We start from the raw sequence: 22097 nt of genomic DNA, 5'->3' as shown, positions 1-22097 counted from the left end.
ACTGGTTTCTTTTTGAGCTAAGCTGCTGTGATGGAACCACTGCAGACGGTTCTCTCCATCACAAGACCACTGCAGCACTGAGTGGTTATTGTTGACATCGGCTTGTTTCTCACGAACCAAATTTATTTTTAAAACAAAAAAAAACAACAACTGGACTGAGATAACTTGCTTTTTAGACTGGGAGCAAAGTTGGGCCAATTGGACCCAAAAAAGTTTAGTTGAGGCTACTTAAATCTTTAAATTCTGCCAACTCTAAATATTGCAATCGAGCATTAGATCTTAGGGTATGCAGCACAAATTAAAGCGGCTATAGATAAGAAAATAAGTACATAGAGGGAAAACAAATATTTTTAGAGAAAACTGGTAATAAGCTTGACACAAAATTAATGTTCGGTAGCAGGAACTGCATTTTAACTGTTGACTTAGAACATGGACAAAAGTTACATGATTCACTCTTTGTGCTTGACTTGGTCAACAAACTGTCCTGCTCCAGACATGAATCAACTCCAACTGAGAGCTACAGGCTACTACGTCACTAGATACATCTTATCAGCTCTTACAAAAGATATTAAGTTAAATATCAGCTGCAGCCAATTTACTTACCAATAGAAGATGAGTAATGAACGATTGTCTATATAAATCCATGTATTTGTAATTATGAGTAAAATCACATTTTCAGTGTCGTCCTGTGGTTTAATAAAACACATCTACTGCCACCTTCCTTACACAGACACGTGATTATCTATGATAAATACCCCACATTAATAATTATTGTTGCACTGATGTCGACCAACCTGATGCTTCTAGATGACACAAACTCTACGCTCAAACATTAAGACTGGTCTTTACAGTGGCTGCTCCTAATCTCTGGAAGAGCTCATATATTCATATCCGAAATGCTCAGACCACTTCTTGATTTGACTCTAAGACCTTGATTTTATCTCTTATTGTGCAATATTAGAATTCTCAATCATTTCTCATGTTTGTTTTAATGGTTTTGTATTTTCAATTTAATTATTTTTAAATATATATTCTTTTATTTGTGTTTTTAAGCCTGTTCAGCACTTAGGTCGACTGAGGTTGTTGTAAAAGTGCTATATAAATACACCTGACTTCACAAGACAAGAGGAAATGTAACCTGTAAAGAATATGTGTAAGTGTTTGTTAACAGCCATCATCAGCTGCTGAATCCATCTGCCTTTACATAGCAACAATATGATTTGTGATCATGATATGAAACGTGTGTCTCCGGTGACTCACATGTCCTCCACAGTGATATCCTTCAGAATTTGGCAGTAGTCTACGTTCCACACGGCCTGATCGTCCCACACCTTGGACGCCAGGAGGATGGCTCCCAACACGATGCGCTTCCAGTTGGAAGGACAAATGTCGATCTCAGCGTAGGTCAGGAGCCTCTCCAAGTACACCTGAGACAGAGAGGCGTGTCACACGTAAGTAACTCAGAAGAAGCATTAAAGAGATTATACACAACTGAGAAACCTGTTTATTGTCGGTCTTTTCTTCCAAAAGATTGAACACAGCATTAGAACAACAATTAAACAAGATCTTGTGATGAAATCAGACCAATGTTGCTTTCAGACATGCACTGAACTGAAAAATTCTAGTAAATCAGCCTGAGGGGCTGTACGTGAGAACGCAAACACACGACAGAAGCAAAAATGAAAAGAAAACAAAAAGAATATAAATATCTGAGGATGAAAAAGATGTGTCATACAGAACTTGACAACTTGGAAAGACGACTAGATTCAAGAGCTTTAGGTAATAAAAACGCTGATGTGCTGTTAACAGATTCACGTGCTTTCTGCAACGCAATTATACGATACGTCCCGCCTCCTGCGTGCTCTACCCAAACGTCACTCGTGCCTGAATGTTCCTGTTGTTGTGAATGCGTCTCACTCCTCACTCTAATCTCCTGCTGCATTTTTCATATGTGAAGGAAAACTGCAGAGAGTGTCCGCACCCGATTGTCTGCAGAGTTCATGTCCGAATACGGTTTAAGATGTGACATCAGATTAACACTGAAAACTCCTGCAGGCTGAGTCGGTCAGGTCAACTCACACAACTGTCAATCACCATTGATTGATAGCTAGATTTTTTTTTTATGAACAATTTCACAATACACAAAAGATCAGCAAGTACATGACATAATAAAAATCACATCAATCATTTTTCTATGGAATAACCATGTTATGTTCTTATCACGTTTAACTACCCTCTACTCCTCCTGACATTCCTTCACAGACTTTTGAACTGTTTTGCATTCTCCTGCCTACTTCTCCTCCAGGTATAAAACCCAAAATAACAAGATGTCAGCAGATGATGAATTCTTCCCTCAGAGCTCCTCATAAAATATCCATGTGGATCGAACACGTCCATCTCTCTACTTCTCTCTCTCTCTCTCTCTCCCCATTTCTCTGTCTCTCCTTCAGTAGCCAGAATTCCCACAGTGTGCAGATCACAAAGCGCACTCAAACCCACAGGTAGCTGTTTCTTACAAGTCGGAACAGAGGCTGATCCTGCAGATCCATTGATCATCGTTTTGTTAGGATCTATGAGAGAATGTATTCTATCACATTGTAGTTTGCTCTCGTCAGTGGACGCTGTAGTGGTTTGCTGCACAGGGATAACATAATGTCAAGCTTGCTGATAGAGGCTACACCTCAAAGTTTGCATAGACGTTTTCATAAAAACTGGTCTGCAAAGTGCACACCCACAGGCACAGGCCAACCTTTAGTCTTACTTTTGTTGTAGTTATTATTGTAATTAAAAAAATTTCAATTCAGCAATTTAATTATGAGTTAGTCTATTAAATTCTATTATGTAATTATTTTAAATACTTTATATTGTGTGTATAGACCATCCCTCCCTCTCACCCGTCCCTTCCCAGCAGCAGAGCTAAAAACAAAACAACACCAGAACAAAGCAAAACTAACACGCACAGACCACTTGTCACATAGAGAACCTTTGTAATATTCAGTTCAAACCGAATTTTGATATCGTCTGACAAAACCTGGACGGATAAAAGCTAAATGATAGAACGGCCGTCATGTACTGGGTCCTGATTAAAGGCAGGCACACACAAACACAGTTGGGACCATAAAAGCAGCAACAACAATAATGATGATACTAATAAATACAAAACAAAACAGTAAAAGAAAATCATTGCATGTGTAAGTGTGTGTATAGGACTATAACTTTATTCACCCCCTTCATCTGGAATAAGTGTAAAGGTCTTTACGTAGTTCAGGCAGGGTAACCAAGTTTTTTTTTCTTCCTCAAAGAGCCTTTCACAGAAAATCTGATCTTCTCTACTTGATATAATGTAAAACATTATTGATCCATCTGCTATGGGTAGGTAGCAATACATGTTTCCATTTAAGATTTACACGTCGTCTAGCTCAAAGTGGGTATATGATCGATATGATTCTATTAAGCAACAGTGAAGTGTTAGCGTTGGTCATGGGGGGGGGGGGGGGGGGGGGGGGGGGGGGGGGGAATAAAACCGGGCCGTTAGACGATCAGGTGGAACGTGATTTGAAAGATTTCAAAATTTCAGACCAGAACTTAGATAGATAGGGACAAGTCTAAAACATGTGGAGCAGGTGATTGTCCATAAAGATTTCATGCATCACTTGTCCCAGGAAATATCTTTGATTAAAATCTGATCATATTCTTGTATTTTTCCCAGAACTAATTAGGGAGTTAAAATTTCATTTCCCATGAATAATATGAACTGCAGGCTGAACAGCGATCTGAATTCAGGCCGCTCACTGTAGCTTAAAGATTAGACATCTCAGCTGACAAGTCTGAAAGAAAAAAAATTCTGGTTTGCAGAGACGCTGTATTTTTTAATGGCAGAGTGGAAGATACTGTGCGTTCCACTTATAATTCTGTCTGAATCTGCACAGCAGCAGAACTGTCAGCATTATGTGACTTTCAAACTTGAACGGAAACCTAGAAAACTGTTGGAAAGTAGGTGCTGGTGAGCTGGAGGATCATTACCATGCGACTACTGGACAAAATGATTGTCCCTTCTGGTTTAGACGAATGGAATGAGACCAGTCTGGTTTGACTCGCCCGCTAGCACAGCTCTGGTGGCTAATTGGACCGGTCATGCTGGGTTGGGCTTTGTGCCTGTGGGGCCATGCTAAGCTATCTCTGTTGTGGCCCCGAGGCTGCCAGCACACAGCGCATGTACACTCTCATCTGGCAGCAGACAGAAGAAAGCTCGCGTGAAATGAGAAGCAGCCCACATGCTGAGTGATATGAATGCAACTGCACAGACACACACATCTCTACAAACAAGCACAACAAAGAATCCAGAGCCAGTGATGTTGCGGCAAACAGTAGCCCCGTGCAAGCAGACCACAGCCAAATGATTTCACGGCGAGATTTCTGAGCAAATATCACAGACGAGATTTGATGCTAAAACAGATCAACTGATCACTGTGCGGCTCAAATGTGGAATTAACCTTTGACCTCGGGATGAGGCTAATTCCTGTAACAAAAGATGTCCGCACTAGATAAAAAAAACTAAACTGAAAATTGTACATAATGAGTCAACAACATATTATTTTAACATTTCCCTTACTTTAAGGGTTATCTGCCTTATCTTGTTTAACATAAAAACAAGAATATAATAAGAAGTAAAACAGTGCAGTATGAAGGGGACTGCACAATGACTTTGATACTTGTTATTAAAACATTAGCTGCGTCTCAATTCAGGGGCTACATCCGTTTGGAGGCTGGTTTTGAAAAACGATTGCGTCACACAGACGGTCCCATTTTGAAGGCTCCTTCAAATGCGGCCTCCAAATGTATCCTTTCATCCCCGAGAAATGAAGGCTCCAAAGAGTGTATCCTTCCTGGCCCAACCTATCCCAGGATTCATTGCGCTTTGGAGAACAACACGGTAAAGGAAAGTTCTTAAATTCCTAACTTGCCACCAGTTTTCTGTTACTTCCCAATTTTCTGTGAGAACTTAAGACACACCTACTCTAGAGGAATATACAGAGCATTTCATATGAATCCAGAAGAAGAAATAAAAAGTCTGAGGGAGGCAACAGAAATAAGTCCCCAAAGAGGAAAAAACTAAGAATCAGGAAGCAACACTCCCTCCTAGTGTGAGCACTGAAACTCACCCACATAGACACTCACCAATGTGACGATGGCGCACTCAGCGGTGAGCTGTGCGGCGCTGAACAGCGTCCTGACGAAGCGGTAGATCTGCTTCTGCTCCGGGTCGTGTTTTTCATAATCAGCAGGAATCTCAGACTTCTACGATGAATAAAAGATAAGACAAATAAATTATATGAATGCAAAACATACCACAAAATAATAATTGATCTTTTCCAAAATGGAAGCTGCTAGTTGAGTATTTTGCTTATTAATGAGTATTATATTGAATGGTGTGATTTAGAGCATCGAGCAGAGTGGTTCTGTAAATCCTCAGATTGAAACCCTGAAAAATTTACCAACAATACATGTGAATGATCCAGATGGCTCCGGAGATTACGATAGGATTTCCCCACTGTTTGATCTGCGTGAGCTTATTTGCTGTTCATCTGTTTGTGTGGTTCGTCTTTTGATGAATCCTGGCAACTCTAGAAAATTGGTATAATGGAAATGTATCTTACCGAGAGCGGATGCAGTCTCTCGTCGAAAATGTCTAACACCATTCTTGCGTCGACTTCTCTGAAATGACAAACGGAGGGGAGGAACATCAGAGCATGACAGGAATGAAAAACAGATGGTGTGAAACTCATTTCATATCAGATATTGCCTGTTCAAAAAGTCATTTATGGGCATTCATCTGCACTTCAGACAACAAGACTCCTGCCAATAACAGTGGAAACAGACTAGAAAACACTGGGCCACGTTCAAGACCGTGTTCGTTTTCTCATCAGGTTTGTTCGTACCAGTGATTCAATCCATATTCACCAAACTCTCTTAACTATACGAAATGTTCATGAAGAGGTGCACGTTTATGATGCATTACCATATTCAAAAAAACTACTTCACAGGTCTAAGTATCACTCCATTTATAGGCTAGAATCCTTCACAAAAATGAAGAGCTTCACAGTATGGCGCTTCACGTAAAGAAAACAGACCATTTTAGCATAGTCAGTAGTTGTATGAGGGAAAGTTTGATTCTAGTTTTTATCTATATGTCATCAGAGAAGCGCAATTTTGTGAAAGAGATATTTTAAAAAAGTAGGATGGGATTCGAGTTTGATGCTAAAAAACATCTTTGAAAAGCAAAATGGCCCATGACTTATATAAGAGGCAGTCAAGACAAAGTGACCGTCAGTCACAGAGGTGGATGAGAGAATATTAAACAGCAGGTGGCGCTACACTCAGTCAGGTATTGTAATGAAGCAACCTACGCAAAGAGCCTAAAGCCGCTCACACATGATCAGTGGAAAAATCGCTCCGCACTGACTCTGCCATTGTTTTCCTATGGGGAGAGAGTTGGCAGCCAACCAGATAGAAGGGCTTCCCTTGGCGTGGCACACTCCCTGAAATTTCTAGTCTCTGCACTCCCCGACAACTTTAAAAAGTATACCATCATCTCGGCAGGAAGAGTAATGTGTGACGAAATGTCAGCTGTCAGACTGGGCTAGTAGGTTTGTGAAAAGTAGTTTCCAAACTCTTTTCTAAAGGCTTATACCCGTGTTGCCCTTTGCCTCCGCAAGTGTCTGCACCCCATGCTGCCCCCTACAGAGCATTGAGCCAGGTTTCTTATTGTGTGAGGGCACAACTAACATTGACGTGCCAAAAAAAACCCATCATGCTGATGAAATCATAAAATAAACCTTTAGAATCATGATCTAATGAACGGAATAATATCCACATGATGTTTAAGTTTAGTTGCTCACTTTGGTATCATGTTCAAACTGCATACAATCCATGAAAAAGATCATATGAGTGGTTCTTGCATGAGGCCCATTGTTTCTACACATTTAAACAAGACGACATTTCTTTGCAGAGGAATGGAGTGAGTCAGGAAGTTGACATTTCAACATAAGCCACAAGGGGAAACTCCTATCTGCTCAGGTTTAGCTTTGTCTGCCAAGTGAACGTATGAAAACATGTGTCATACCTGTTCTTTATGTGGTAGTATATTGCAAGGGATACACTGTAAAGACAAAAACAGAAGGAAAAAGACATCACAATGCATATTAAACTAAAGCCAGGAAAAACACTTGAATTAATCATTTGACATTAAAATTATTATATGAGACAACAAGTTTGTTGAGCTGTGTCAGATGAAATTACCATTTGATGGTGTATTTGAGGTTGGGTTGACTGACGGTGCTGTCGTCCAGGAATATGGTGGAACACGAGCTGTACTTTCGTCTCACAGGGCCTTGGTGATGCTGGAGTTCGCAAACAAACACAAAGCACGCGCACACAAACACACACACGTGTCAACCTCTATTTCTGTCACACTCAGACCTGCTAAAAGGCCTGAGAACGGCGATGAAAAGTGGGCCACCTGGAAGCCCACAAACTAATTTGTTCATCCGTCAGCATCTCACATGTTTGCATGCAGGAATGGCATTTATGGTGGAGTGCATCTTTCGAGAGCCCCTAACCTTGTTTTCACAAAGGAGCTGTCTTCTCATTGGCTCATTTGTGCCAATTTTTGAATTAAGCATTAATTTGTTGTTGAAGATGAAAGTCCCAGAAATCTGGATTTGGCACTTGTATTTGACTATTTAGATGAAAAGTCAAATATTAGCTATTTCCTCCGGGAATTTAGTTTTTTCTTGCTTAGTGCTTATTCCTTTCCAAATGAAATTCTTACTGACAGCATATCCTGAAGAGGAATGAGCAAAGATGAACTTCACCATTATTGGATGAAATCAATTCTACATTTCACTGTATTTAAATAATGGCATTTAACTACATATGAACACTGAGATCTTTTCAGGTTATTGAACATGACGCTATAAATGGAATCTGTGGGGTTGGATGATGGTGAAAGAAGGGCTTCGTTATTCTGAGGAGTTTACCTTGCTTTCCGAAATGTGTGTGAACTTGCAAAAAATACAAGACATAAAAATTACCACCAGCATAATCATAATTATCACAATTTTATGACAAAACCAAGAAATCAGTTGGATCTTATCACTGCTCAAATGAGCTTCATTAACTTTCACGTTGTGCTTGAGTTTACTTACGTGGTTGATGTAAAGGCTCTTCCGTTTTTCTCGGACTGAAAAGAAAAAAGGACGGAGGGACAAGTGTCAGTGCTGGAGCCAGCAGCTCAGTGTCAGTGCAGTACACCACCCTGACAGACAGGGAGCAGCATTTACCCAGGGTTCATAAGAGAATAATGGATGGACAGTTTTTTCCCTCTAATTATTCTACAGTACATTAAACAAAAGCAAAGCAATTTCAGCACGTAGCACTTCATATATTCAGAGACGCTGAAAAGGTTTTCTCTCCAGATACATTTGTGTTTTAAAGTGTGAAAAAGAGGGCGAACTAATGAATTAACTCGTTCATCATTTTATCCAACACGGGTCCAAATTAAATCAAGCATAGTGGCCGTGCTAATGCAAGTGTTTTAAGTGTATTTAAATGTATTTCTGGTCAATTGCACTGTAAATTCTGTTTAATGGACTTGATGATTATTTAGTTTTTTTAGAACTCACTTATCTGGGCTTTGTGTCATTCTGAATATGGCACACACACATACACAGCTGTATGTCAGCAGTGTGTCCATATGTGTATCCCCATGTGTGTGTGTGTGTGTGTGTGTATGTTCTCTAAGATGCAGGAAAACACACAAGAGGGAAAGGGAGGCAAAGCAAACTTGAGAAGTAATGTTGTAAGCTGTCTGGCACCTCATATCCCAGTACTGACTGTCTCTCACCTCTCTGACACCCAAACCCACACACACACACACACGCACGCACGCACGCACGCACGCATGCACGCACGCACGCACGCACGCACGCACGCACGCACGCACGCACGCACGCATTTTTTCCCCCCACTGAGCAGTTTTGACTGTGTGCGCTGCTTTCGAGCAAACAGCAGCCGGCTATTACATCATAAATAGGGCTGCAGATTTTCCTGAAACCACAGCTAAATCAAAATTCTGGAGACAGCCTGTGGAGCATCTTGTTAAGTTATACTTTTATAAAGTTTGACAACGAAACACATAATCCATTGGCACATCAGCACCACATGATCAAGTTTCAGAAACTGGTCCTATTCAAAAGAAAGAATCACATAGACTTGAGGAAACAATGAGATTGGTTTGAGATTTTAGATCCAGAGGGAGTGGATCTCCAGCGAGCACCGTTACTCCTACTGCTTATTCCGAAGTGTTTTTTTTGTTTTTCTTTATTCTTGTAATATTGTGACCTTTTTCTTTTAAAATTACAGCCTTATTCTCACAATAATATGACTCTTATTTAATCACAACTTTTTCTCGTAATTTTGTGACAATTTTTCTTGTTAAATTATGACTTCTTTCTAATTAAAGTACGACTTCATTCTCATAATATGAAGACGTTTTTCTTGTAAAATTATGACCTTTTTCTTGTGATATTATGAGTTTTTTCTCATTCAATCACAACTTTATTCTCAAAACATTAAGAAACTCATTAAATCAAGACATTGTTCTTTTATTAATATTACAACGTTATTCACGAAATCTCAAGAATTTTCCTCCTCAATATGGCCCTCATGTTCAGGTAATAAAAGTGCTACTGACAAGAAAAGTAAGTCATGCAGCCCCATTCATAATAGTGTAACTTACAGACCGGCATGTACAAAGACAAAAACACACGCTGAAAGACACCAGAAGCTCAGCAGTGACGGCACATGTATATATATCCTGACGACAGACGACAATACAGATCGACACACATGAAGTGTCAAGCCCAAACACACAGTAAGCATATACCTGCCTGCTGAGACCAGACACAGTCATGCTTACCTCTTTTGTTGGACACAGCAACTGAAAAACAAAAGTCCAAGTTGTCTGTACGTTGGCTCATGACACAGATGCACAATGGAGTTCAATGAAATAAAGATTGCAGTGTACAAATGAGCCCATTGTGTGGTATCCTGTATGTGGTATTTATGTGCAATGTGTTGGGAAAGTAGGCCGGCAAACATTCACACAACAGCCCGATAAGGCTAATAAAAGAGCATGGAGTCTCAGCCTCTAAGATCAGATCAATACATCAGCCTCCAGGCTAAGAACTCCAACAATATTAATCCTCTCTGAAGAGATCAAATCTTCGCTGAGAGGTAATCCCAAAAAGCAACTTCATCACATTTCAGTTGATAGGTGATATTACTGTCCGTCTGGAGGCTCCAGACTCAGTCTCTCTCTGTCTGACTGTACAATAATGAAACGATCAAAACTCCCAACCACTGAGTCACAGAAAATCTGACGAAGAAGCAGCCGGTAGGAAACTATCACGGCAGCCTGCCTGCAGCCTCTAGGGTGGATTACAGGATGCTGGTCAATGGTACCACTGTGTAGCTCCACATCTGCAATCTCTGCATCAATGAAACAAACTGGCTTTCCCATGATGTAGCAGGCATGCATCTCTTGAACTGAATTGGTTACAGATTTTTTTCCAAGCTGTGGAGGTGGAATCTGCAACATCTTTGAGGATCTGTGCCAATTCATTAAAAACATGGATGATGGAAGGCACGGAGCTCTTTAAATGTAATTAGCTGAACTGTGTGTGCAGCATTAATATTTAAATGATTTAATCATTTGAAAACTTTGTGGAATTAATTTGACAGTTTGCATGATAATCCCTAACCTTGTTTACACATTCTCTAACAGACCAGTTCTTGTTTGTCATTTCATCAAGATATTAACTCTGAATGAGACACACATAATGTCACAGTCCTCGAAACCTGCGCAACACATTCCTCCGATTCTTCATCCTTCATTCATACAGTCATCAGACGGCTACAGGAATTGAATCCTCCAAAACAGAAGGCCAATAGAAACAGGTGTGAATGACTCAGAGTGAAAGGAATCCCTCATTCATCTACAGCTGAATGCAGAAGTTTCATTATGGGCATTCAAGCCACCATCAAGCCACCGTCTTGCTTATGATGTGCATGTAAGTGTATTGCAGAGCGTCCAGGGAAGTGTAAGAAGAATTTCTGTGGTTATTTGTGATGAATGTGGGGGTTCAAATAAAGCCACTTTTCATCACTTTACATTATACCACACTGGAGCCAGACTAATTTATCGGTTTGTTGATAAAAAATTGGCCGATATGAGCCTTTAAAGGACATACTGGCATCTGGGTTGATGTTTGCCGATATGCGCCAATATGAAACAATGCCAAACAGATGTGCATTTCTGTTCACATTTTACATAAAAATCTGTGTTCGTTTTCGTAATTCAAGTTCTATATATGGTTGTATGTGTGTTGCACTTTATTTAAATATCAAGCCTTATATCACCTTTCTTTGTCACTGTGTTTGACATCTTAGGAATCATTGCCAAAAAATGTTCCCGCACTATATCAGTATCAGAAATGTTTTATTCCCTGCTCTTGGTACTGGCATCGTACCCAAAAATTCCTATTAGTCAGACTAGACTACACACATCAGGTCTGAGCAGGTCATGTTTATGCCTGGTAGAAAACCTGCTTTCACCAATAACCTGCATGTTTACTGTGTTCAGTCATTCTCTTCTGTGGAGTAATTCCAGTCCCATGGCACTTTCAAGGACTGTGAAATCCGACTGTCCTCATCATACTTAAAATACCACTAAATGCCTTCCTAAACCGAGGAGTGAAGAAATGTTCAGAGATTTGAGGAAACACAAGGTGCGGATAAAATGGAGCAGAACTCACCATCAGTTTGTGACTTGCTGAGGAAGATGGTACTGGCCCGGGGATGATCTGAGGGATTATACTCCATGGGCAGATCTGGAAAAAAAGGAGGAAAGATCATTTAAGTCTCACAGGCAGTTCTCAAATTATAGATCCATTCCAAACTCATTTGCAAACAGCATCCTGTGTAAACAGTAGAGTTTGTTTCGTCGCTCATTCATGATCTTTCTATAGCAGCAGATGAGTGTGAGCTGTGGTGCTGAAGGCTCTAACCAAAACACATTGTGGACTGAAACCTTTCATTCTGAGGCTGAAAACGTGGGATCTGGCTTCAGGGGTTGACCACCTCTCTTGTAATAGACCGGGATGGAAAAACAATCTGTCGGCCAACAGTTTGCTGCACCAGCGCTGTGTAAATGGCTGTTTGTAAATCGATGCCTTAAACAAACGCAGCAGAAAGGTATAGATTTGTTTTAGATCACAGCACTACACACATTTAAACACACATATACCGCCAGCATCAACCCAGGGATAAGACACAAGCTGCTGAAACTGCAACACACAAGTTCTTTGAGCATACATGACGTCATCTGGCAGCAGGTTTGTATTTCCAGGTACATAACACAAGGGGTTTCCACTGTAGGTTGTCAGCTTCTCTGTGGGTTTTTTTTGCCCTGTACTAGGGGTGTAAAGGTACATGTATCCGAACTGACAATTTACGGTACGACCCTTTCGGTTTGGTACGCACATGTAACGAACGAATGCAGCCGAGCAGAACTTATTTGGGTGCGTCTCAAATTCCGAATGACAACTTTAGCGAGGGACTCGATGTGCTGTCGGCTCGTGGTCATAGTGACTGCAGACAATCAGGAGTGTGAAACTCCCTCATCACTTAGGTCTGTGTGGGAACACTTCAGTTTCACAGTCACTATAATGACGACGGACAAAGGCGAGTGGATCGTACAAAAGCCGACAGCTGCTATCGGACAAGTAGCTGGTAGCACATCGAACATGCTGACTCGTTTGAAACGGCACCACCAGAGTGATGTCCCACTAACATTGGGAATTACACTAACATAAGTGGGACAAGGAAAAAATGAGCTCAGTGCAAACCCAGCTCCCCGCATCATTAAAGCTGCCGTTTGAAAATAATTCAGACCGTGTCAAAGCAATAACGAGCGACAAAGGTATTTTTATAGCACCGGACATGCAACCGTTCTGAAAATTGGACAGTTTGAGTGCTACAGCAGTTGTAGCAGTTGCCTATGTACACACTGTTCTTCCCAGTATCTGCCTTGTAGAGACCAGGACTACCTTCCCTGTCTTCAGCAGCAAAGCGCTCAGCTTCTTCGCCACTGTCGCTACATCGCATGCGTTTGAATATGGAAATTTTTGCCCTAAACTTGGAAGTTGAAATGAAATTTAATATATGTCCTAATAACAGGATCAAACATGAAAGCAAAAATATCTGTGGAATTTATAGTAAGTTTATGTTGAATAACATTTATATATCAGTAGTTTACAGCTAATCATCTGCATTAAATACTAATTAAGGCTTTAAGGTTCGAACATTCACTTTCTCTATTGTACTGGACAGATTAGGACAGCTTTGTTTGTAAGTTTGACACGTGTGACATGGCAGATATTAAAACAGATATTTCATGACGTGAAACTATGTTTGAGAGCTGACACTAATAATTATTGTCAATATCTGGTCATTTACTGTCTTCATATTTGTCAAAATTCAAAAAACTGAAAATGCTCATTACAGTCCAAAATCTGTTGGCATGTTTCTGCTAATCTTCTCCATTAATTACTGTGTGTAATTGGAAAATGAATGTAAAACCTATACAGGCTAATCTAAAGGAATAAATGTATGTCCTTTTATGATGAAATACTGAAAATGAGAAATCATTTAATTCTGTGCGGTAACAAAGGAAGCTAATTCTCTCATCTCATAGCCTCAGTTTGCATTTTCTTTCCATTCCTTCATTCACATAAAGTTGTGGACAAAAACACACCACCCTCCCCCTCCTGTCTGATGACATGTTAATACCAAACCGGAGGGAGCTACAGTAATGTCACCAGGCAGATGGCAGCGATGCAAAACCACTGAATGTATCAGCATAAGTTTTATGCCCCATTTATTTGCCCTGGTTAAACCCCAACGGACAAATCATGTTCAAGCAGGAGTTTTTATACTTACTGTTATAAACAAGACGTTTAAAAAGAAAAGTGGGGTATTTAGAAGGTTTTTGTAGCCTAAAGACATCACATTCATATCTGTGGATAGTGAAACAGAGCCTCAGTTGTTTGAACACTGGACTGGTATTATCCCTACTAGATAACTTGGATTTTATGGTGGTCAGGTCAGTTGATTTAATATCCTGAGCAGCCTAAGAGAAAACATTTATTGACTCAAGCTTAAGATTGTTACTGTGTTTCCATCTGGGTTAAGCATTAACTTCTAAAATCTACAAACCCAGGAACAAAAGTTATGATAATGCCCAGATGTAATATTGCGAGCACAAATAAAACTAAACTAAAAGACAATGTGCACGAGCAGGGTGGGATGTGGACCCCGTCAGCAGCTTCCTGGTGTCTTGGATGATGTCAGTGAAATCGGAAGGGTCAGACAGGACCAACACCCAGTTACACTAATAGAGTGAAAGACACAGAGACAAAAGAAAAGAGACGGGCTGGCAATGAGGAAGAACGAGGGCGAGAGAGCAGAAAAGTGATGAGACTGACCGTTCTGAAGTGTGACTGACAGGGAGGGAACGAACAGAAATGAGAAAAGAAAAAAGGAGGGGAACAGTATGACGGAGTATTATGGCCATATGACAAAATTATTCTAGTAAATTTACAACTTTATTTTTGTAATTTCTCCTTTTTTCTTATAATATTCCAATTTTATTCTTGTACTATTAGGACTTCATTCTAGTTAACTTAAAAAATTACTTTATTTTCTTGTAATATTCCAACTTCATTCACGTGAATTTGTAACTTCATTCTCAGAATATTACGAGCCCTAATACACTAATATGAGAAAAGAATACTGAAGATGAGAGCATGGGTTGGGCAGAAACTGGGGAAAATGAGAGTCTCTTAAAGTACACTGCAGGTTACGCACGCAAGCCATCGCCATTGTGTCCGAACTCTTTTGAACTACTGTCTTTTTGTGTTGGAGAGCCACTTGAAGAGCCTCAAAGGACACACGCGCGCGCGCGCACGCACGCACGCACGCACGCACGCACACACGCACGCACACGCACACTGTACCATGATGTGGGAGGAAGTGACACGGTGCTGAATAAAAGATGGGTGTGTGGGAACAAGCAAAGAGCAGCTAAGGAGAACTGAAGGTGGTTTAATGATGTTGCCCACTGCTCCACTACATTCATCACTCCTAGTGATGCATTCAGACTCAAGTAACACAAAAATCAGTCACAAATTACTGCTGAAAGCTGAAAGTATCTTTCCTTTCTTAATCACGGATGACGTAACGTTTTTTTTATTTATTTTTTTTATTTTTTTAAAGGAAGGAAGCCGACTGTCCACGGACCCAGGGTGTGTCCCTCACCACAGCCCTCGTCAGTGACCTCCTGTGTGGTTCCAACCTCCCCTGTTTTCTCTCCCTTTCTCCAACCTGGGGGAGACGCAAGCACCCAACTTCCTGCATTTCAGGAAGCGGAGAGGAAGCGAAGCAGGGGGTGGCGGTTACACATTGTTAGGGAGGTAGGCTAAACAAAGAGGGGAGGGATTAGGTCAGTGTGTATAGATTTAAGACAGACGTGGATTAACTTCCACCACTTCCCCAGCAGAACACACCTATTATGTGGAAAGACGAAGGACAAAATCAAAAGCAAGAGCAGCTACAAGTCACTACTTTTCTTCTGCCACATGGTTTTCTTCATCTCCTAGCTGTTTCCCTTATGCAAGCTCGATGCCCATTCAAATGTTCCATTCCAAATAATGGAAATCTATCATCTGGACATTGTCCTGTCAAAAACTGCACAATAACACAATTATTGACCAGTTCTTCAAAATGCTTCATATGTGGCCCAGGAAACATTTGTGTTTACACAGCTAAAGCTGGGTGCGTTCAGACTTGCACATAGCGCTGGCCAATTGTGATCGGATCACTCCGGACAGATGTTAATACTAAAGTCAAAACTGGTTCAGCGATTCTTAATTTCTGTTTTAAAATGACAGCATATTTGAGATACAATGCACTTTAGAGTAAATGTTAGGAATCATAAAAGATACAAAAATGGTTCCTGGCATTTAATAACTACTGGATATTTAGCTTACAGTTAATTCTGATTCATGGTCAAGAAATGATATTTATATTCACTACTAACGTATAATTGTTTATCGTTTATTGGTCAGGTCCAACACATCAAACAGTCAGTAACTTGTTGTTCGGGGGGAACCTGGGCCTCAACCACAAACCCCCCGAAACATTCCCCACAACAAGCTGCATCCACCTGCAGAGGAAACCGACACCCTTCATGTTGCTGTTGGTTACATTGTGAACAATGACATCTGTATTGGCATGGTTAGCGGTTAGCTGGCACGCTGCCTGCCTGCACTCGGGCCCTGTTATGAGGGTTCCCTCAGATTGCAACATCAGTCCAGACAGGAAGGCCTATTGATGATTTTTGGCTGATTTTTAGGGAGAGGGGGGGGGGGGCACAGCATGGCACGGCCCTGCTGTCAACAGCATGCTATCAAGCAACACGCCCACACGGATAAGGAGCACACAGTGCATCTTGTGAAAAGAGCACAAGATGTAGTTTGTGTTTGAAAATAGATCAATTAAAAGGAATGTCGTGTTGCATTAGATCAGACTGTTGTGTCTGTTACCAAGGTTTCTACAGAGAGGTCCGCGCACGAGGCCGAGCAAAGCAAAGCCGTCCTCAGGTTGTATGAGGATCTTCCCTTTTTTCTTCTAATCAATGTTGTAAATACTGATATTTTGCTAATGTGCTCAGTTACACGTGGCATCTATTGCCCTTATGTCCGTCCTGGGAGAGGGATCCCTCACATGTGGCTCTCTCTGAGGTTTCTATGTTTTTTACTCTTGTTGAGGGTTAAGGGCAGAGGATGTCGCTCCTTGTTAAGCCCTATGAGACAAATTGCGATTTGTGAATACGGACTATACAAATAAATTTGATTTGATCTACCTTGAAGGATTTACTCTCTCTTGATCTCACCTTGAATCTCATCCATCGGCTCTCTAGTGTAAAATCGGGCCTCTTGAGTGCAGCTGTGAGCGGCAAAGCAAAACGGTCTTCATCTCATACGTATCACAGTGTGAACTTTGCGACCTCTGCACCACATGACATTGTGAGCTGGCCCTGATAACAGTCCCGTGTGTGTGTGTGTGTGTGTGTGTGTGTGTGTGTGTGTGTGTGTGTGTGTGTGTGTGTGTGTGTGTGTGTGTGTGTGTGTGTGTGTGTGTGAGAGACAACGCCGTTAACAAACACAGTGGGCACTGTGAGTGAAAAAGGATAGAGTTTGAATGTGTGGGGCAGGTGAATACAGTTAAGTGTTTCTCTCATTGGACAGAAAACCACTTTGCAGAATACAGCAGGGATATGGATGGTGTAATATTATCAGCTCCTGCTGTGGGATTAACTCTGCACCTTTCTAGCAATGTCTCATCTGTGTTATGGCATTTAACGCTGTGTCACTTTGCCGTTTTCAGACATTCCCAGTGGATAAAGTCTGGAGAAATGGGTCCTGACTATATCCGCAGTTTTCCTTTCACACATACTCAACACAGCGGGAGGTTCTCTGCACAGATGCTTTCACAATAGCAACAAATCCTCCGCATCAGTTGGAGCAGCCGGGTGAGAGCAGGCAGAGGCAGGGAAGTAACATATTCATTCCGCTGCGGTGATGACCTGATTTTGTTTACAGCACATCAACACCGTTGTCGGCTCTTATAACCACAAACTCTCGTGACATCTTTGCCTGTGTCTTCTAGGTGTATGGCTCTGCTTTTTCACCCAGTGATATCTGTTTTCTTTTTTGCGTCTGTCGCGGGTTAGAAGTGCCATCAACCACATTCCACCCACTCCAGCGGTGGATATCCAGCAGTGCGCTTACATTGGTCTTTCTGCTGACTTTATACTACAGGGCTAGGTGGAGAAAGATCTCAGATAATCTGAAGGCTCTCATTTGCGTTCACACATGCACCTCCTCCAGAGAAAGTGCAGAGAATCAGTGCAAGCAGCTTATGATACAGCTACTGTGTTTACATCTGTACTTATTTATGTGATAAGTAGGGCTGCAATTAACGATTATTGTTGTCAATTAATTTGTTGATTATTTTTCTTGATTTATCGATTAGTTGTTAATAATATGTCAGAAAATGATTAAAAAAATATATATATTAAACTGGTTTCCCCAAGCCTGAAATGGCCTCCTCAGATGTCTTGCTTTGGCCACAAACTAAAGATATTCACTTTAATGTAATTAGTGGAGCAAAGAAAGCAGAAAATATTCACATATAGGAAGATGGATTCAGAGAATTTAGATTTTTTTTTCATTAGAAAAACACACATTACACATTAATTTAGTAGGTGAGACTCCTATACTGGAGTCCTGCTCAATTAGACACACTCACAGAGTGTCATCAGTTTTTTCATAATTTAGGCTGACAAATCATACCTGCATTCATTGATGTCAAAATGCATACAGGTTGGCAGGCTTGGGAATTGATTGATTGATCAGGAATTCCTCTCAGTACTGAGGAACGGTATAAATTAAAACAAGCTTTATCACTTATATCCGGACCACAAACTGAAAATGAGTCATTTAAATTTCTGGTTTAATATACTGTTACGTGACTAATGGGCAAAACCAAATGAATGGGAACCAAATAAACCTTTCATTTTAACTTATTCCGACCCACAGACCAATGGAACAACTCCCAGCAGCACGATCATAACTCTCCCTCGCAACTTGAACCACCCCTGAGCTTGTATCATTGATTGCAGACGCAGACCAAACCCTGTGCAGAGATGCAGACGCAGAGAAAAAGAGCTGAGCTCTTATCACAGAAAAGCCGACGGGGACAAGAAGATGGAGGGGAGTGAGCTGAGAAAGATTTCACCTGAAATCCACACAAAACATAATCCCATTTTCTTGGCTTAAATGAAACTCACCCAAATCACAACATACATTATCTCAGGGCACTTACATGGTGAGGTCGATATCAATATTATAAAAAGAAACCCAATTGTTCCCACAAGGATTTTAACACTTGGGGGAAGTGGAGAAAAAAAACTACAGGAAGAAACAGAATCAGCCTGAACCGCTTGTATTCAAAGGAGAGAAGAGGGGGAGAGAGGTGGGGAAAGGAGAGGAGGGAAGAGAGACCATAAAGTTGTGTTACTGTTATATAACAAGTGCCATACTAGTAGTTATAATGGCAATAATAATAGAGATACTTGTGGATGGAATAATCTTCTTAATAATAACTGCGAGAATGACAGCAGCACTAACAAGAGAAAGAATATAATATTTAAGTAGAATCAGAAGTCAGTCAATGCTTCAATGATTAACGAACAATAAATAAATTGCCAAGGATAATTGTATTTTTCTGTATCTCTGTGCTTGTTTGAAAATTCTGTTTAGTTGAGGCATTAGAGAGGCAGTGAAAACCACTGGAGAGCAGGGTAAAAATACCACAGACTGGAGGAGACACAGAAGACCTGCCAGTCAAGTTGGGACTGAGTTAAAAATGTTTCCTTCCACTTCCACATTAGGTCACTTCAGCAGCGGGTAATTCTGTCTTTCCTTCTTGAATGTGCTTGAAAACTATGATGAGTGTCTGTTCTCTTTGGGAGTTATCCATACAATAAAAGTATAGTCAGACATTATACCTTCAGCTTTAGTACATATTGTACTGTATGTTGTCAAAAGATAAGGAGCCTATACATCCATGCTAGTGGCACTGTAAAGCTAGTTACATGTGTACTTTGAGCCAAATGCTAAGGTCAGCATGCCAACACCTCACCGTGACAAAGGTATAATATTTGCAATGTTACCAGGAATTTGGCCAAAAAGCAAATAAAAAATGTTGGTCAGGTCAAAGCAAAACGTTGACCTGACGCTGGCTACCATTTAAACCAGATGTTGGGAAAGAGTGTTTGAACCAAAATACATGTGAAAGAGGAAAAGTCAAAGGAACACCATAATTCATCCTCTGGGTACCATGAATATCTCTAAGAAATTATTTGTCAATCCATCCACTAGATCCGGAAATAGTTCAACCTGAAGCAAAGTGGTTGACCATTAATCATTTATTCATTCAGAGGATTATTTATATTTGTAAAATATAATGAATGCAATAGTAAGTGAGATATTTCAAAAATCTGGACCCTCTCCCACTGCTCTGTATACACACACACAAATAAGTACAATAAAAGGTCAAAGTGTAAAGGATACATAAGCAAACAAACACGCACACCTCCTGTCTGCCCGCACAGCCACGTCCTGTTCTGAGAGGTGAAGACATCCTGGACTCACAGGAGGAAAAACCTGGTAGAGCCTTACAGGTCCATGTTGGAGGGTTACATTAAATCACCTTGTCTCAAAGGTGCAATCCATTATTGTCACAGGTTACACTTACATTTCTTGTGCTGCCAAAATTAAATACGATTCCAGTCTAAATACCTCGATAGTGATTCTGCAATGATTCCACGTTGGCAAAAACCTAAAACATCAGGAGAAGTAATGGAATAATATATGAGCGAACCTTGAAGAGGGACCTGTTCTCACTTTTTGACCTAACCTGACTCCTTAAACTAGAAAATCTTCTAGGTAAATATCAGACCTCCACCAAGACGGTGGTTCAGTTTTGTGCACTAGTGTGCAGGATTATTCTGAAAAGGACAACTGATGCGAAACAAAGCAAAAGGACCATTAATGCACATAAACCACATACAACTTATAACAAGTTATTTGTCTGTAAATGCTTCTCGATACGTGCTGAGAAGCTTTGTTGATATACCAAGGGGACAAAAGTAGCAGCAGGGAATGATGTTACAAGGGCAGAGAGATGAGAAAAAGAAAAGTTGTTGCAAAGGCAAAGACAGAGAGCCTACACTCAGAATTGTTATTGACATTTCATTTACAGTTATGTTATAAAAAGTAATGGCAGCTATTACACCTCCATCTGCTCACTGTAGAGTTGTGTATAAAAAACGAAAGAGTTATTTTCATATCGTTTCTCATTGCCCAATATGAAACACTGCTGCCCTTGATGACACGTCATGTTGCTCATATTCATATGTTCGACTGTTTAATTAGAAATTTCTACATGTGAAATTGTTGAATCTGTAGTTGAGGAACAGGATTTTGGGGCCGGAAGCCTTCTGGTTTCGGTTTCTGTTTTTAGTTTGACCAATCAGGTTTGAGCATGCTTTGGTTGCCTGCGCAGGTAAACAGGCTGTGTGGAGAGCAAAAGAGGTGGAACACATTGACAGAGATTCATTGGTCATCGGCTTGTTCATTTATCCGCATTTAAAATGTCTCGGAATATTAAAAAAACTACAAAAGGTATCGCTAGTCGGACTGCAAACAGTGTACGACAAAGAGAAGGTGGAGTCTACAATGGAAGCACCAAAATATTGGCCGTAGCCCCCAGAGAATTCAACATCAGATGATGGTTGACGGGCTCCGATGTTGGTTAAAAAAAAGAACAGGGATACATAATGATACAATACTGACAACTCAGTGAAGAGCAGAGCAGAAACATTACCCCTATTCCACTGCCCTTATTCCAAACACAACCACCTGTCATATCCTATCTCCAATATAGATTTTACAACCATTGTTCAAAGAGAGCACAGTAGTAAGACACGGAGGTGAGTCAGGCATGTGAGGTGTTGAACAGTTCAGGGACAGGGACTCGTTTACTCTGCACGATAATGAGAACGATAAACCAACCCTCCCTCTTTCTCTCTCTCTCTCTCTCTCCTCCCATCCCTGCATCCTCTGCTCACTGTAGCTAGGCAACGCAGGCTTGAAACGATTCAGATGGTGGAGGCAAGCCCATCAAAGATGAAGACGGACAGCAGGGCTCGCTGTGTTTTTCTTTCTTGCTCTATCTCTCTATCTTCCTCTCCCACCTGCTTCTACACTACACTGTGCTAATTGTTTGAGTTTAATTGTGCTCTGTGATGCAGTGACATTGTTTACACTGCACTGTAAAGAGATTCGCCA

General features: G+C 40.8%; 1 protein-coding gene across 4 annotated transcripts in view; it reads right to left on the bottom strand.

Annotated features, from left to right (window-relative positions):
• Positions 1 to 22097, bottom strand: part of ccny (cyclin Y) — a 39958-nt gene that overhangs the window by 3638 nt on the left and 14223 nt on the right. The window contains exons 2-10 of one of the 4 annotated variants that reach the window (XM_034572482.1): positions 11877 to 11951; positions 9980 to 10000; positions 8208 to 8242; positions 8040 to 8063; positions 7300 to 7400; positions 7124 to 7159; positions 5658 to 5715; positions 5179 to 5298; positions 1261 to 1427 (exon numbers count right to left, since the gene is read on the bottom strand). In XM_034572482.1, the coding sequence (XP_034428373.1) occupies positions 1261 to 1427; positions 5179 to 5298; positions 5658 to 5715; positions 7124 to 7159; positions 7300 to 7400; positions 8040 to 8063; positions 8208 to 8242; positions 9980 to 10000; positions 11877 to 11951 (637 nt within the window). The remainder of the gene's footprint in view (positions 1 to 1260; positions 1428 to 5178; positions 5299 to 5657; positions 5716 to 7123; positions 7160 to 7299; positions 7401 to 8039; positions 8064 to 8207; positions 8243 to 9979; positions 10001 to 11876; positions 11952 to 22097) is intronic. The other 3 variants (XM_034572484.1, XM_034572483.1, XM_034572485.1) reach the window with 3 other exon arrangements.

Source organism: Hippoglossus hippoglossus, chromosome 20 (genome assembly GCF_009819705.1).
Source record: "Hippoglossus hippoglossus isolate fHipHip1 chromosome 20, fHipHip1.pri, whole genome shotgun sequence".
Taxonomy (NCBI): domain Eukaryota; kingdom Metazoa; phylum Chordata; class Actinopteri; order Pleuronectiformes; family Pleuronectidae; genus Hippoglossus; species Hippoglossus hippoglossus.
Note: the sequence above shows the minus strand (reverse complement) of the source record. Positions and strands in the feature narration are given on the sequence as shown.